This window comes from Mus caroli, unplaced genomic scaffold (genome assembly GCF_978045245.1).
Source record: "Mus caroli unplaced genomic scaffold, Mus_caroli_1 scaffold_3, whole genome shotgun sequence".
Lineage (NCBI taxonomy): Eukaryota > Metazoa > Chordata > Mammalia > Rodentia > Muridae > Mus > Mus caroli.
Genome location: NW_028227258.1, coordinates 63,333,689 through 63,349,110, shown reverse-complemented (window position 1 = coordinate 63,349,110; position 15,422 = coordinate 63,333,689). Strand labels below are relative to the sequence as shown.

At 43.9% G+C, this 15,422-nt stretch overlaps 1 protein-coding gene across 12 annotated transcripts in view; it reads right to left on the bottom strand.

Moving 5' to 3' along the window:
• Nucleotides 1-15,422, bottom strand: part of Pde4dip (phosphodiesterase 4D interacting protein) — a 201,453-nt gene that overhangs the window by 49,181 nt on the left and 136,850 nt on the right. For all 12 annotated transcript variants that reach the window (XR_003836187.2, XM_029475071.2, XM_085835632.1 and 9 more), the window contains 5 exons: nucleotides 13,976-14,092; nucleotides 13,654-13,791; nucleotides 12,993-13,105; nucleotides 11,793-11,920; nucleotides 1,515-1,603 (listed from right to left, as the gene is read on the bottom strand). Coding sequence is in view for 11 of the 12 variants with exons in the window: in XM_029475071.2 (XP_029330931.2) it covers nucleotides 1,515-1,603; nucleotides 11,793-11,920; nucleotides 12,993-13,105; nucleotides 13,654-13,791; nucleotides 13,976-14,092 (585 nt within the window). In the remaining variant the exon portion in view is untranslated. The remainder of the gene's footprint in view (nucleotides 1-1,514; nucleotides 1,604-11,792; nucleotides 11,921-12,992; nucleotides 13,106-13,653; nucleotides 13,792-13,975; nucleotides 14,093-15,422) is intronic.

Here is a 15,422-nt window from a genome sequence, read left to right as displayed (position 1 = left end):
TGATCTGAAGGTTTGATACCTCATAATTATACTGAGCATTTCCTGTGCTAAGTACTAAGACAAGCACTGTGATGTGCCAGAGTAAACTCCAGGGTGGTTGTAGAAGGTACTGACCTTCTCAAAGTAGAGTCTGGTCATCTTGGTGTGAGGCTACAGAAAAAGACTGGGGAAGAAATGGCTTCACAAACCAGTTTGCCTGCAAGACTTGCAGCAGCAGGAATAGTTAGAGCACAGCAGTCCGAATCTGATGGTCATAACATCAGGGTCTTCTGTTTATTTAATCTGACGTTATTCCTGCCCCACAGCTGTTATAACCATTGCATCTGGCCAACACTCCAATCAGTTGGAGTAGACTTCTGTCCGACCTGCATATTCTCTCACCCAGAGGTCCTTGACGAGATCGGGGAGGGAGGGGCAGAGACATCTGTGCACCCAGGCAGTGGTGTATGTAATTAAAACTGCAGCATATTAGTCAGTGAGGAGGACTCAGATGAAGCAAACCCAAAAGAGCAGCTAATGCAAAATGTTCGAGGGAGGAGTGAAGGGTTGTCATGGCTACAGCAACAGAAAGGAGAGCTTGATAGAAAGTAAAGACACTCATGATGAAGTCTAGTATCCCAGACACACTCCGGTCCTCAGGAGACCCAAACAATGTCAGATTCTATTCAGTTAGGGTCTGTGTGCACTTGGCTTCTTCTTGTCAGTTTAATGGATGTTCTTTGTCTTGCACAGAAAATGTACAGGCCACAAGCCTCATTTCCCCTGCAAGTGTTTCTAGTAGCCCCAAGGAAGATTGCACTAGGAAAGTCCAGTTTCTTTCTAGAGGTGGTCCTCTATCACTGCAACGACTTAAGAGCCACAGGCATTTAGATATGACTGTTAATTGTCACCAGGCAAGGGAGAGACACTCAGTTCCAATGATCACTAAAGGTGACTTAAGCTCTGAGGTCTGGGACATTCAGTCTTGGCCTGGAGACCTTACACTTTCTCTGAGGGTGGGCCAGTGCCAGATTCTGAGGCTTGGCAGGGCTGGCTACTGGGTAGTGTGTCAGAACGCAGAGCAAAGCTCTCTTCTACTTCACTGAGAAAGATCCCTGCCATGGAGGCACTCCAATCCTCTGGGAGTTTCTCAGCCAGCTCTCTTAGGCAGGCTGGAGGCCTTGCTGTTCCCCAGACAGCCCTTCAATGCCTCCCTGTCTTCTGTTTCGTCTTTCGCTCACAAAAGCCAAAGAGGGGAAGCATCCATTGTCTTGTAAGTAAAAATCCTTCTGAAGCTAAAGCTACAGGTGGTCAATAGGGACAAAGGTGGGTAGGGAAAAGAAGCAGAAATAAGAAATAGGGGTAGTGAAAACAAAGACTGAACAGGGAAAGAGTGAGGGGGAACAGGGAGCAGAGCGGGGGAGTGGGTTACATAAAAGATGTCCTCACTCCCGGCGCACGGAGGCTGAAGGTGAGAATCAGATCAGAGACTGTTCCTTCCACCCTGGAAACCCTCACACCTGACACCGACTTACTTGCTGGTGGCTGGTGTGTGCAGCCTCCTCCTCAATGCTGTCTGTGAACTCCGTGCTTGTATCTTCAGTCTCATCGCCTGCAGTAGCACCTGGAAGAGAGTCCAGAAGAGAAAGGTGACTCCTTCACAGATGGCTCCCAGGCGGCAGGTATGGTTACATGCTTTGCCGGCTACCTCTGATTTCTTCCGTTCTTCATACTCTTGGCCCTTCAGTGGAAGGGAAGACAGAACCAAGCCTTCTCCTATGTCAATGTTAGTTTCCTTCTAATACTAAGGCCAAACCTCAAAACAAACTCACTTTAACTATCCAGCTACACTTCAGAAACCTTTAGAGTAGCAGTTCCTCTCCCCTATTTCAATGAATTCTTCTCTACTCGGCTTACAGAGTAATATCCTCTTAACATGGCCAGACATTACTAACCTATCTCCCACCACTGACTGCTGAGCAGGACCCTTGTTTCCCAAGATGGGAGCAATCCCTCTCCTCTCACACTCCTCCACTGTTGGGATGGAGTGTGTGTGTGTGTGTGTACACATAGGGTGACAATATCTCTGAGGACGTCATCTCTGGGGTTCTTTGTCTCACAGAGGTCCAGATCAGAATGTGAGGCCCAGGGTGACTCAGGGGCTTTCTAATTCCTTCCTCTAGCCACACCTCCTCCACAGCATTCACATCTCCTCTATCAGTGCTAACATCCCTTGCCTGGAAGATTCTCTGCACTGCTCTGCTCAAATGCTATAGAGTCTCATCCTTTCATTGTCCAGTGATCTGCCCATCACCCTAGAGCACAGGCACCTATATCCTGTTGCAAGGAACAAGAAGCTGCAGTTAGAGGTCTGGGCAAAGGTCCAGGCTGGTGCTGGGCAAGACAAACTTCCTTGAGGATGGCCTTGTTCTGTATCTGCACTGTTTAAGACAGAAGATTGTGGCCAGGAGTTTATATTAAATGGCCATATGTGGCTAGTGGCTACAATATAGGATAGTATAAACATGTAGCATTTATTCCTTTTAGAATTGGTTATAATTAAAGATCATCAATGAAATTCTACATTAAGAACTGTGATGCACATTGCTGATTTCCCCCCTCAGAACATCAAAGAAAATCTATTGTGATACTTTTGTATCTCATGGTGTTTGCCAAGTTAGGAAACATTAAGATCTACTTCTATCCTGCCTCAGCAACCAACCTGTTAAAATCCTCTTTTATCTACTGAGAGACCCGGAGCTCAAAGAGACTCTGTGGTTAGTCTAAAGTTAAAAAGCTGGTTCTGTTAAGATATGGGTTAGCCAATCAAGGGTCTGGTCTCAGGATGGCAAACCTGAGTTTCTTATAGTGGCAAATCTGATTGCTTCTTCCATGACCAAAGAACTCCATCTTGAGCTCAGATGCCATTAACTACTTCTGTATACCAAGCAGAAAGTGGGCATCTCACATCTATCTTCCAGTTCTTAGTGTCTGCAAGTCTGTGCAAGTGTACTTGTAATGGCTTGTTCATTTTCATCAACCGACTAAGAGGTAAGTGATAAGTGTGCTGTTCTAAGAGCTTAAGGCCCCCAGGCTTCACTGTGAGTCCTGCTATACTTTCACAGGAGAACAGGATTCTAACCAGTAAAACCAGGAGGCAGCTATATCACTCAGCATCTTTAGAGACCCACTGCGGCCAGCATACAGCAAGATTTTCCAACTACTCCCTTCAATGGCAGAATCAGCTTCCAGGGTCCTGGTAAGTAGAGGTGAATGAACATCTTCCCTAAGCCTGAGCTGCTTTGAAAACCCACAACAACCTGAATGCCAAGTCACTGATGACTTCTGTATCACACTTATTTTAAGAAAATGGACCCTGTCCAACAGTAGACATGACACTTCTCCCCCTCCAAAGAAAATGATTTTCCCACTCAGTGACAGATCAGGAAAGCAACTTTGCTCATTGCTTCCCTTTTGAGCTAGAAAATGACTCTGAGAGGCAAGACAGCCCCGTGAGGCCAGCATTCCCACGTCCCTCTTGCTGGCCTGTGCCATCTGCTCTGTGCTGAGTCCATATCCCTTAGTCATCCTGCACTAGGTCCCAGGAGGAAGGTGGGGGCACTTTTAGCTGCTAGAGCCACATTTTGACACTCTTCTTAAACCAGTAGGATGGGACAAGGTGCCTTGTTTCTGGCTTCTTCAGAAATTAGATTCAGATAAAAGGAAAATATACCTGGGGCTGGAGAGATGGCTCAGTGGCTAAGAGCACTGGCTGCTCTTCCAGAGGTACTGAGTTCAAATCCCAGCAACCACATGGTGGCTCACAACCATCTCTTATGGGGTCTGATGCCTTCTTTTGGCATGTAGGTGTATATGCAGATAGGGCATTCATATACATGAAATCTTTTTTTTTTAAAGAAAAAAAAATATGCCCACTTAGGCCAACCCTCTACTACATGGAGGCTTTGTTTCTCTCTCCCTTAGTGGAGCTTAATGGTTACTTTGCTCTTTTGCTGAAACCAGAAATGCTGAAAATGTGTTTGAGAATAAACCCAAAACCCAAAAGAAAATAGAGTAAGTCTGTTGTCTCACAAGGTCCTACTTAGAAGTGGTCATTAGACAGTCCTCTTTCTGTAATGATTTCACTTTTTTAATGGAAGAAATGTTTTAGGGCTGCCATGTGGCTCAGCGTTAGAGTCCTGCCTAGTGAAGGCCTTGGTTTGATGCCCACCACCATGCCAAAGGCCTGGTGGCACACACCCGTCACCCCGGTACTTGGGAGGTGGAAGCAGGAGTATCAGGAGGTGAAGGTCTTTCTCAGCTACATAGTTTGTTTGAGGCCAGTGAGACCCTGCCCTCACTGACCCTTCTAAGAAAAAGACAAAAGAATGTTTTGTAAAGGAATTTCTTTCCCAAGCTTTTTACCAGGCAACTGAAAACGACTTTTGTAACTATCCCGGGATAGTTTAGCTTTTCAGTTTAAGTGGAAGAGATCAGAACTTTCAGAACTGACCGTCTGCTCATTTTTGATAACGTGTGAGATTCTCTGAGAATTAGAAATGGCTTTCTCTGAGATGAAGCTTTCCATGTTAGCACATACACGTGACTGAAATCCCATCACTCTTGTCTCAGAGCCGTCGGTGTTTGTTCTCAGTGCTGCTTAGACATTCCTAGGCCCCGCAGCACATGGAGTGGAGGCGATGCCACACTCTTCATGCGTACTTACTTGTTTTCTACCAGCAATATCATTTTACAAAGCTCGCAGAAATAAAACAAGGCTCTTAAAGGTAACACTTCCAGTGTTCCTGAAAGCTTACGCAGTCTGCAAACACAAGGCATTCTCATCAGTGAGGCAGAAACTCACACCTTTGTGGTATTTTTAAATTGAAGATGGCACGGTGATTAGGAATGTGCCAGACCATCTGCTGGAAACTGCTTTTGCCTCTGGTTATGTGACTTTAATTAGGGTTAGAAGTTGCTATCTGTTCCAGGCAGCTGTTGTGAACTTCAAACAACTTCAGACTTCAAAGGCTTTGTGGATGGTGTGTGCTTAGAGCAGTGCTTGGCACACTGTGTAATCACTGGGTCTTACCCTTACACAGTAGCCTTTTGCTATTGCTGGTGAACTGAAGTGGTCCTTGGGCTGAGAGGCTGCGGGGCTAGCAAGGCTGGAGGCCACAGAACCTAACTAAACCTAGGCAGCAGGGCCCAGCTGTAGCCCAGATGTTACTGATTTTTGCCTGCATGCCTTTTTTTTTTTTTTTTTCTGAATTACTGCTTCATAGAACATGTGGGAAAGCCCAGGCTGTCCCCAGTGTGATCCCTTTTGAAAAGCTGTCATCACCATCGTCAAATTAGAACTGCCGTGAAATACCACTACACATAAATAATCTTCATAGGAAAACGTATGCATTTTCCTTTTAATTCTTAGTCATGTGAAAACTGGGTAGGGTCAAGGCATTCTCCCCAAATTCCACTCTGGTCATTATTTCCCTTACTTATAAGGGAACAGCAAGAAGTGATACTTTCCCACAGTAACTTCAAACTTGTGGGGTCATGTGTAACTTATTTTGAAAATGAATTTGAAGAGTTGAAGCTCACAGTGAGGGTTAAGTGTGTGGGTCAACTCTTTCCCTGAGGAGCCTGCAAGGTGTTCCCTGACCCACCTCACTTCCATTCCCAGTCACTCTGCCATGCGCTCTTTATCGGAACACTCATGTTTTCACATCACAAACCAAGTCTTGCTGGCTCAGTATCATGATGCTGCATGTGAATCAAAAATATGCTACAACACTGCAGTTTTTCCTGCACCCATCCCCTTCAGCACTGTATTGATGTCGGGATTCTTTACAATTCTCCTTAGCTTCTGCTGAGACTTTTTCTTTCTTTTTGTCTCTTCTTTCTCTTTTTCTTTCTTTCTTTCTTTCTTTCTTTCTTTCTTTCTTTCTTTCTTTCTTTCTTTCTTTTCTTTCTTTCTTCCTTCCTTCCTTTCTTTCTTTTTCTTTTCCTTCCTTCCTTCCTTCCTTCCTTCCTTCCTTCCTTCCTTCTCTCCCTCTCTCTCTCTCTCTCTCTCTCTCTCTCTCTCTCTCTTGATAGATGCTGGTCTTGGAAAGTAAGCAGCAGAGCTCTTACCAGCAGCCAAGCCTCTTTATAATGCACCTCTGTCTCTCAAATGAATGTTTCCTAAGAGGGCTGTCCACTGTGAATATTACTAAGAAGCTGTGTTAAATGACTGAAAAGCAAATAATAATCAAATGGCTGTCCAGGGTACAGAATCTCAATAGGACTTTCATGTCTACTTTTCTTACAGGTTGTTTATTCAATGTCTCACCTATCTTAAACTACTAGGGCATGTATAGATGAGGGCCGTCCAGATCAGAAGACACACCCACAGTCTCTGTCCTCTACAGTGACTATCCTGTCAAGGAACTCTTTGTTTGTGGCGTTTTCTTCAAGGAACAGAAGATGCATGTTCCTGGAGGGACACTAAGTAAGAGCTGGCGCCACCCACTACAGCAACTGGCCCTCAGACTGGCCTGCATTTACTGCTTCTCTTCAGCAGGGAGAATGAGAAGAGATTTGTTAGACAAGTCCATTTCAGTGCTACAGAAAAGCACAATGCTGGCTGTTTGTTTGTCTTGCTTTCTTGAGAGGAAATGTGTTTCCTCTTCTTTAAACAAACATGCATGCATGGGGTCTGATTCTGACTTGGAATTTTAGTACAATGATCAATAGACTGACTCCTATATAGGAAAAAAAAAAAAAGATAAGAGCTTTCCCTATCTTTTCTCACAAATCTTTAAGAACGAAACCAAATAGCTTCTGTTGGCCTTTGATACTTTTATTGGATCAGTAACAAGTTTTGGTGTCTCGACTAAATTGCCTGATATCCTAACAGACATCTAAGCAAGCGCAGCTCCACTGCACAGCGATTTACAGTTTACTAGCACAGTTACATGGAGAACGGGCTTTGAGTGAGTAAGCTTAACCTGTGAGGAAGTCCTGGAAATAACTTTAGTGCCAAGTCTCCTGATCACGTGTCACATCCTTCTTCATTTGAAGCTGTCAATCACGTTTTCTCAACAGCCCTCAGAATCTCACTGATAAGTGAACAACACTGCTTTTTATTGTTAAATAATATCTCAAACATTGAAATGCATGGCCTAGAGAAAACACCTGTCTATGTACATGCTCCTAAAGCTCTTAGTTGCGCAGTGAATCTCAGCTGCACAAAGCAGGTACAGCCTTAGCCACCAACAGCAAGTTTACCAGTCTCTGCCAAGGTCTAGGGACCAGGACTCATGTGTCTAACACTCCTGCCTCTCAGGCTACCGTAGAGCAAACATTTTGTGATACTGTTGGACATTCTTTTTTATTTTTCCAGCTTTAGCATAAGGAGGGCAATATAATAAAGACTTTAATTTCTGGAATTTGACTTTAAACAATGAGAAAGGAAAAAAAAAGTATATCACTTTGTAAGTTGAATTATTTTTACCTGAAATCTGGTAAGACCTTGGCTATGTAGTTTTTTTGTGTTTTTTTTTTTTTTTTTTTATTTCCCTTCCATTTCTCACTCTCTGCTGCTGGTAAATTCCAATGCTAAGTTTTATTTGGAAAAACTCATTCTGGCTTGTGTGATTATATAGAAAAAACTAAGGACTTACCTTCTGTCAGTGCTCAGGGGGCATACAGGTCATGTGTTCATTTTTTAATTATAATGAAACGCTTTAATTAAACCATTGCTGCAAACGGCATTAGAGCGACTTCAGTCCATAAGCCAAATTGTAGTGAGATCTGAAGCTCTTACCCTAGAGAAGTCATTGCCATGTTCGACCTACTCATGCATCTTTGGTTTCTGTTACCGGATTGCCATAGATGGACTTTCCATGTCCAGATGCTTGCTTTTCTCTAGAGTATAAATGGGTCTAGACTAACAAAAGGAGAAGAAAAGTATGCTGAGCTTCAACTGAAGAGGAATGAGGAAATGCACGCCTGCATCTCTAAACAGGAACACTAACTCCATCTGTTCTGTGTCAGTCCTCAAGTTACATGGCTTTCCTAGCATCCTAGGAAGTGTGTACCCCTTTCCTGCAGGCCACGGACAGTGAACCTGCTAAATACAACTAAGACCCTTGTTGAAGAGATAGCTGAGGGGTTTGGGGAGCTCTGAAAGTGAAGATTTTGTGACTCCTAAAAAGATCATGAAAGTCGAGACTTCTCACAGGAAGTTTCTGAGTAGGTAGGTCTAGTTTTCAGAACCACGGCATTCAAACGATGTCTGAGCAATGGGATCAGAGTTTTGCAGTGACAGCTTGAGTAAACAAACTTGGCTTCATAGTCAGGTGCTCAGGCAGCCAATCAAATGTTACTTCTGAGAAGGAAGCAGGTGTCAGCCCAGTGTGACCCAAAGCTTCTCCTCCTGACCATGAGACTCCAGATCTAGTGTGCAGACTAGAAGGGAGAGAGCTGAATTTTCTCTATTTTCTATGCTCTGATCTCAGCTCTCACCACCTAGATACTGAACTAGGAGCACAAACAGTGGCAGGACTTTATGCATCTCCTCCTGAGAAGCCCTGCATATGTAAACTGTAAGTCTAATCTACCAAACCCTTCTAAGGAGACTCTTTCTGAAGGAGGTAGCATCCTACATGGGTTTTGATTTCCTTTATCCTTAAGAGGTTTCCTTCCTCAGATCATATAGCTGAAAATGCTTTAAATTATAAACAAGAATGATGCGCTTTCCCTATGATTAGCAGCACTAAAAGCTTGCTGCTGTCTGTACCTGAACAAAGGGATGTGGGTATGGAGGCAGATGAGGCAGAAGCAGGGGGGAATGAAAAGCAAGCATGCATCATGCCAAAGCAGGGGAGGATGTATTAAAATAGGCCTGTTCCTTTCCAGAGGTTGTAACTTGGATAAGTTGCTAAAAATGGGATGTCAGAAAGATACTGAGTACTAGAAGCCCACCAACAGTTGGATTTCAACCTGCAGTAGAGGATTTAAGCTCAGTGGTACAGCACTTGCCTAGCATGCACAAAGTTCTGGGTTCAATCCCGCAAATCAGATGCACAGCACCAAAAGGAGAGAGTTAGAGAGAGCATGTCAAAAGGACTTACATTTTGTTCCGTAATGAATCATTTTTATAAGCCATTTTTAACCCAATAGTTCTACAAACTAGACTTACCTACTTGACCCTTTACAACTATTACACTGCAGATATTTCCCACTATTTATAAGGAAATATGAGACAAATGAAATCTATCAATAATGGATTTTTTAAATTAAAGTTCTATGGTTCTAATTAAACAAAAGCTAAGGGAAAAATCTACTTCATTATTTTTCTTTCAAGAAATTTCTTATGGGAGCACAAACTTCTGTAAGAACTTGATGCTTTAAAACTAAGTTTATTTTTTTATAATATTTAAAAAAAATCCAAACAAAGGCAGACACATTCAGCTAACATAGTCCATACTTCTACAGAGAAATGAAGATTACAGCATGCTAAATCCAATTATATGATATGAATGACGTGTAATCATAGTACCATCCACCTGTGGCTCACGCTGTACAATTCATCAGAACTCTGCTCGGTAGCTAGGTGTCAAATTATTGCACAAGCTTGTGGGCCAAGAGCATTCCCTCCGGGCAGCAAGGTCTCCACCCTCATTCTAGCATCAGGACCAGAAAGTCAGTACCAGATTTTATAGTCACATTTATGGAATTGATAACAAACTCTTAATTTACTTGTCTATCAACCTACTCTTGTTAGAGGTTGGCAGTTGCACTAATTATTAACCTTCATTATTATAATCCCTGTGAGCCCTTAGAACCCTAGAGATACCTAGCATTGAAACTTAATAGCAGCTTTGCAGAACTTTGTTGTCTATTGGTAAAGTTGAGTAAACACATTTCCTAATTGCCTTGTAATGACTAACAGGCTGGTCTTTAATTGTTTGACATGTCTATAGCTCAACTCTATTATTCTCTTCCTTGTTAGTTACATAAGGTTTGTTCAGGCAGGCCTTAGAGTATCTTAGAATGGCGTTACTAAGAACATGGGATGGCTCTGCTTCTGCATCTTCTATCTTTAATATTAAATGATTCCTTTCCGCCCTAAAGGTTGTAAAACTGTAATAGTACATCCGTTATAAGGAAGGCCATGGCTATCAATCTTTGTGAACTGCTTCATCAGAAGATTTCAAGTGCTTCTCTGGTAGAATATTTTCCTCCTGTCCACTTCAAGCTGATGGATACACATCAGTTAAAGACACAGCTGAGCTTACAGAATCTTGTGTAGAATTTAGAACACGTGCCATGTCAACACATGGATGTAGTGTGCCATGTCAAAAAAAAAATAAAAAAATAAATAAGAAATAAGAAGAAGAAAGGAAAGCTCAGTCTAGCTCGGGAAGGGGGCTCAGTTTTTCTCAGGGTGCTGGAAAGCCTGGATTATGTTACTTACACCCTTCAGCAGTAGAAAAGGTTCTGGGGCAGAATCCACAGCCCCTTGCAAGTAACCTGTTACTTTTCCTATTCTTGACATTTAAGATGCTAGAAATGAACTATCTACCACCTCTCCACCTGTCGGGTTGTCCCAAGAAAGCAGAGAGGGTGAGTAAAACCTACACGAGGTCTAAGGCCTCCTTCTGAGTGACCTGAACATGGCAGCATCTCACATCGACTTCTTACTCCACTATCAAGAAATACTCCCACCAAAGCAGAGGTCAATGAAGGAAGCCACCCGCTTCACCTCCTAATGAGCATCCAGGAATTATACTTTCCCTGATCTGGGGATCCTGGAAACTATTGCTCTTAAGGGGGATGCTGACAGGCAGGGGTGGCAGCCATGCCTCTAATCCAAGCACCCAAAGGTAGAAGCAGGCTCATCTCTGTGAGTTCAATGCCAGTCTGGTTTACACAGTGCATTTCAGGCCAGTCACAGTGATATCCTGTCTCAAACAAACAAATAAAATACCAAAAAACAAAACCAAAATAAAAAAAAAAAAGAAGGGTGGGAAATATCACATAGAAGATGATCTTTTTATCTAGAGGATTCTGACTTGGGAAACCGGTTTTTAAAGTCATGTTCTGACTAAAAGCCATGCGTGAGGCTTGAAGAAACCCTAGGCCAGTGATCCGACTTCATCTTTCCCTAGACAGTCAACTCTGAAGAGGCCTTCGAGGGCAAATTTTATTGGAACACTAACGATCTCTGCTCCTGAGCTCGGCCCACACCCTCCTGTCTAGTTCTGATTATCCTTAGTGGGTTCTATACCCCTCCCCAAACTCACTCTCACGGGACTCTCTACCTTTCTCTCTAAACCTAAAACTCATACTTGATTCCTTTATTTGATTAAAAATTGCTTTCAAAGAACAGGATTTGATTGGATGGCAAAAATAATACACACACATGCATCTGATGACATGACGTGGGACTTGTGGCGTGGGTGGTAAGATGGGGGAGTAAACTTTATTGGCCCATGGAAGGGATAAAGGAATGAGGACAGGCCAGGGAGAAGAGCAGTGTGAATGGGAAATTAAAATGGAATGATTTAAGATGTGCAGTATGCTTCAAGACCTCGGTTAGCTAAGAACCAGGTCCGTGCAGGGAGTAAGGGAGACTCCAGCTGCTTCCCTTTGCCGCTACTGACAGCAGTCCTACCGTTACCATTAGTAAGTCACACTTGGTTCTGTCAAGTCAGACACAGCTTTCTGGTTAGTATAAACAGGGTTTCCATCCTGGGTTGCAGTGTGACCCGCCAGTGCTCAGAAGGCATGCTTGTGACGAGCTTGCACACTTTCCAGTTCCCCACCTCCAATGGCGGCCAGGGTCTCCAGCCTGCTTAAGCGCTCCAGGCTTCTTCCAAGAACTTCTTCTAGTCGAGTGCGTAACACCTGGGCCCCTTCCAGTTCCACCTGCAGAGTTCGGTCTCTCTCAGAGCTGATTAAACATGCCACATGGAAGGAAAATGGGTTAGCCATCAACTATAATGAGTCCATTCATTTCCGAAGAGCCATCTTTGTCACTCGGGCTATGAGATTTCCTAAAGTAACTAGTCTCCAGGACACAGTAAGTGAATGAATGCAGCCTTTATGTGGCATCTGTGTTCAATGCCAGGGGGTTAAGCAAGGCCTGCACCTTCCTACACAGCTTGTCCCTCTAGCTAGATTCTGGGCCACTTACACACAAAAATATATAGCACATTCCTACAGCAACAGCAGAGAAATGTCATTATGTGACTGAAAAACTAAAAAAACCCAAGAAAAATTAAATGTCAACTGAATCGAGAAGAGCTGAGGTTGGGGAGAGCTGTTCTGTCGCCTGCACCACCCTGCTGGAGCTTTGAGAGACCAGTTCCAAGGACAAGTGGCATTCCAGGCGCTCAGTGACACTTTCCCTGGCTTTCATTTTCCTGAGGTAGAAATAAAACACTTCTAAAGTCCAATGAAAAATTAGAGAAAACTGAATAATAAGTTTAAAAAGTGGTGAAGGAACAAAAAAGGCCAGGAAGGAAGGCAAGACAAAAATCTGAAGATGCTCTGAGAGGAGATATAAGGATATAGCACACTTAAGCCAGAACTGAGAAGTGTAAGAAAACATGGCCATCAGGGTGCTTACAGGTGACTCTGGGTGGAGTCACCCACAACACACACATTTCCTCCACTGTCCTTAAGCCAGCATTAGTGCACTGACAGCCTCACTGTTACAGCAGAGCAGGCTTTCACGGGACACAGGACAGAAATGGGAAGGCGCCCACAGAGCGTGCTCTCTATGCAAGGCATTCTTCTGCACTCCTGACCTGTCTAATCTTAGCAGTAATAAAGGGAAAAATCTATTTCTAACTTAAGATGTAGATGCTGAAGCTCAGGTCAATCCGCCCAACAAATCACAAAGTGAGTAGCATCCTTTTGTCCCTCTCTCTAGCACTTGAAGCGTCTGTACTTAATAAAAAAACAGAGGAAGAAGAAAGAATAAAAGCTGAAAGTGAGCGAGCCAGGCAGCCCTCTCTTACTTCTCTGGCTGGGCATGGAACTTGACCAGGCTGCTGTAGAGTTGCCTCTCAGCTTGCAGGGCCTCGTTGAGCCGACTCCGTTCATCTACTAGTCCTTCTAACATCAGCAGCAACTAGGGAAGGAAGACAGGCAGCAATGTGGAAACAGCTAAACAGGACCTGAAGCCACGGTGAGTCCCGAGAGACACGGTAGCACACACTGTGACCAACTGTCATTGTTATTACTTCAGCAGCAATATTATACCTACTATTGTTTTATATCTTAAAAACTATCGGCCAATTTCAAACATGAGTGAGGAAGGTGGGGGGATACAGAAACACCTGGAAGGAGGTAAGCTGCAGGTGAAGGAAGGCACAGATGAGCAGGAGGGGAGCAGTGAGAACTCAGTATTTATTGAGCATTCCCCACACCATCACATGCACCGTTCTAGTTTTGGGAAAAGCATAGGAAAGTGTCACTGTGAGCCATAAGCCATGCCAAAGACTAGCTGCAGGAACGTGTAACAAGCAGAGAGCTGTTAGCAGCAGACTGGCATGGGGTGACTCAATAGAGACAGTCGGCCAGGCGCAGCCGAGGTAGGCTTCCTGGAGAGCCTGGCCCTGAGAAGGTAGACATGGGGTAGATAGAAGCTACAGAGGAACTGCTGTCCCAATCACTTACCTGTTGTCTCTTGTTTCCTGATACTTCCTGACCCTGGGGCTCCACAGAAGCAACTTTTTCCCGAAGAAGTAAGACCTCTTGGGTAAGACGCTCCATGGCTGGTATATCTTCAGGGTCGACCAGTTGCATCTGCAGGTCCTAGAAGAAACATAAGCAAATGTAAGAACTGTAGTAAGATGACTCAGCAGAGGAGTGAGGGACAGATCTTTCTGCTCTACTTCAAGGTTAAAGGATTCAATGTATTCCCATCTTGTGTGAAGCTGCCCTGTAGACATCTGAACTACAAGCTAATCCAATGGTTTTTTAAAAAGCTCTGAAAGACCTTTATGAGGTCTTCTTTTATCTGCACATTCCGGGTCAGGGACTCCAAGTCAGCAGCCTGCACCTGCAGCTCTTCCTCTTGCACGGCCATCATGGACTGCAGGGCAGACAGTTCAATCTGTGGAGAGAGGAAAGACCGGCATGAGAGGCAAATGTTTTCTCATGTAGTATTACAATCAGCCAGTGCTGCAAGAGAAAACCGAAGAATAGTGTGGGGGCCAAATCAATAAAGCGTGAGTGTGGGACAAAGGCTGCTCTAAAAGAAACTGTAGGAGTGCTTTTAATAATGTCTTCTATTACTCTAAGTAACAACTTTAGTTAATGGCTTCACTGGGATATTTAGAAATTGGTTACAACTAGCAGAAGCAAGAAGAAATGGAGTTTATGTTATGTTAATGCCTCTGCTAACACAAGAAACCATGGCAGATTTGGAAAGCCTGCATTTTATACCCTGTAATGAATTACTGAGGTAGTAATGCAGCTGCTGACATCATGGGGATCACCAAACCACATGCCTCCCAGTGCAGAGCATGCAGCCAGTACAGAGACCTCACCACCAGTTACACTGTAGGCAAAGAGACCTCACCACCAGTTACACTGTAGGCAAAGAGACCTCACCACCAGTTACACTGTAGGCAAAGAAACCTCACCACCAGTTACACTGTAGGCAAAGAAACCTCACCACCAGTTACACTGTAGGCAAAGAGACCTCACCACCAGTTACACTGTAGGCAAAGAAACCTCACCACCAGTTACACTAAGTTACACTGTAGACGCTAAGCTTTCAGTGTTGCCTCTCCTTCCCTCCAAGGACAAATGTGATAACAGCGCTCATTAAATGCCATGGTAACAACCTTCCCTGCTAACATTCACTACACACCTACTATGTCCCAGGCATACCTCGCATTCCTTGCTTGTGGTGCAGCATCTTTCCCAGGGCTGTCGCCTCTCAAGTGCCTGCCTGCTCAAGAAGCCTTGGCGCCCTTACCTAAGGTGATCCTCATGTATGCTACTTCTTCTTTGTCACTTACTACAGTATGACCTTAGATTTAAATTAAATTACCTTATAACCTATAATTACAACATTTAAGCTATTCATTTCTTTAGTGTCTGTTATCATCCAAAGGAATTAATTACACAGATGCCCTCCTGTTTCCCTCAGGGCACGCTTGCTGCCTGTGACTGGATAGGTCAACTCCAGTAACAGGAACACTTGGTGCTGGGAACAAGTGCTGCTTCTAACACTTTATATCAATGGTAAAGTTGATAAAGTGTCTGCCACTGCTTTTATTTTTCAGAACTAAGGAATGGACATGTGTATGACAACTATTGGGCCCCCTTCAGAGATTACTATGATTACATATCTCAATATTTGCATTGTTAAGGAAAACAGCAGGGCTGGAGTGAAGGCGCAGGGCTGAAGATACTGGCTGCTCTCCTGGATGACC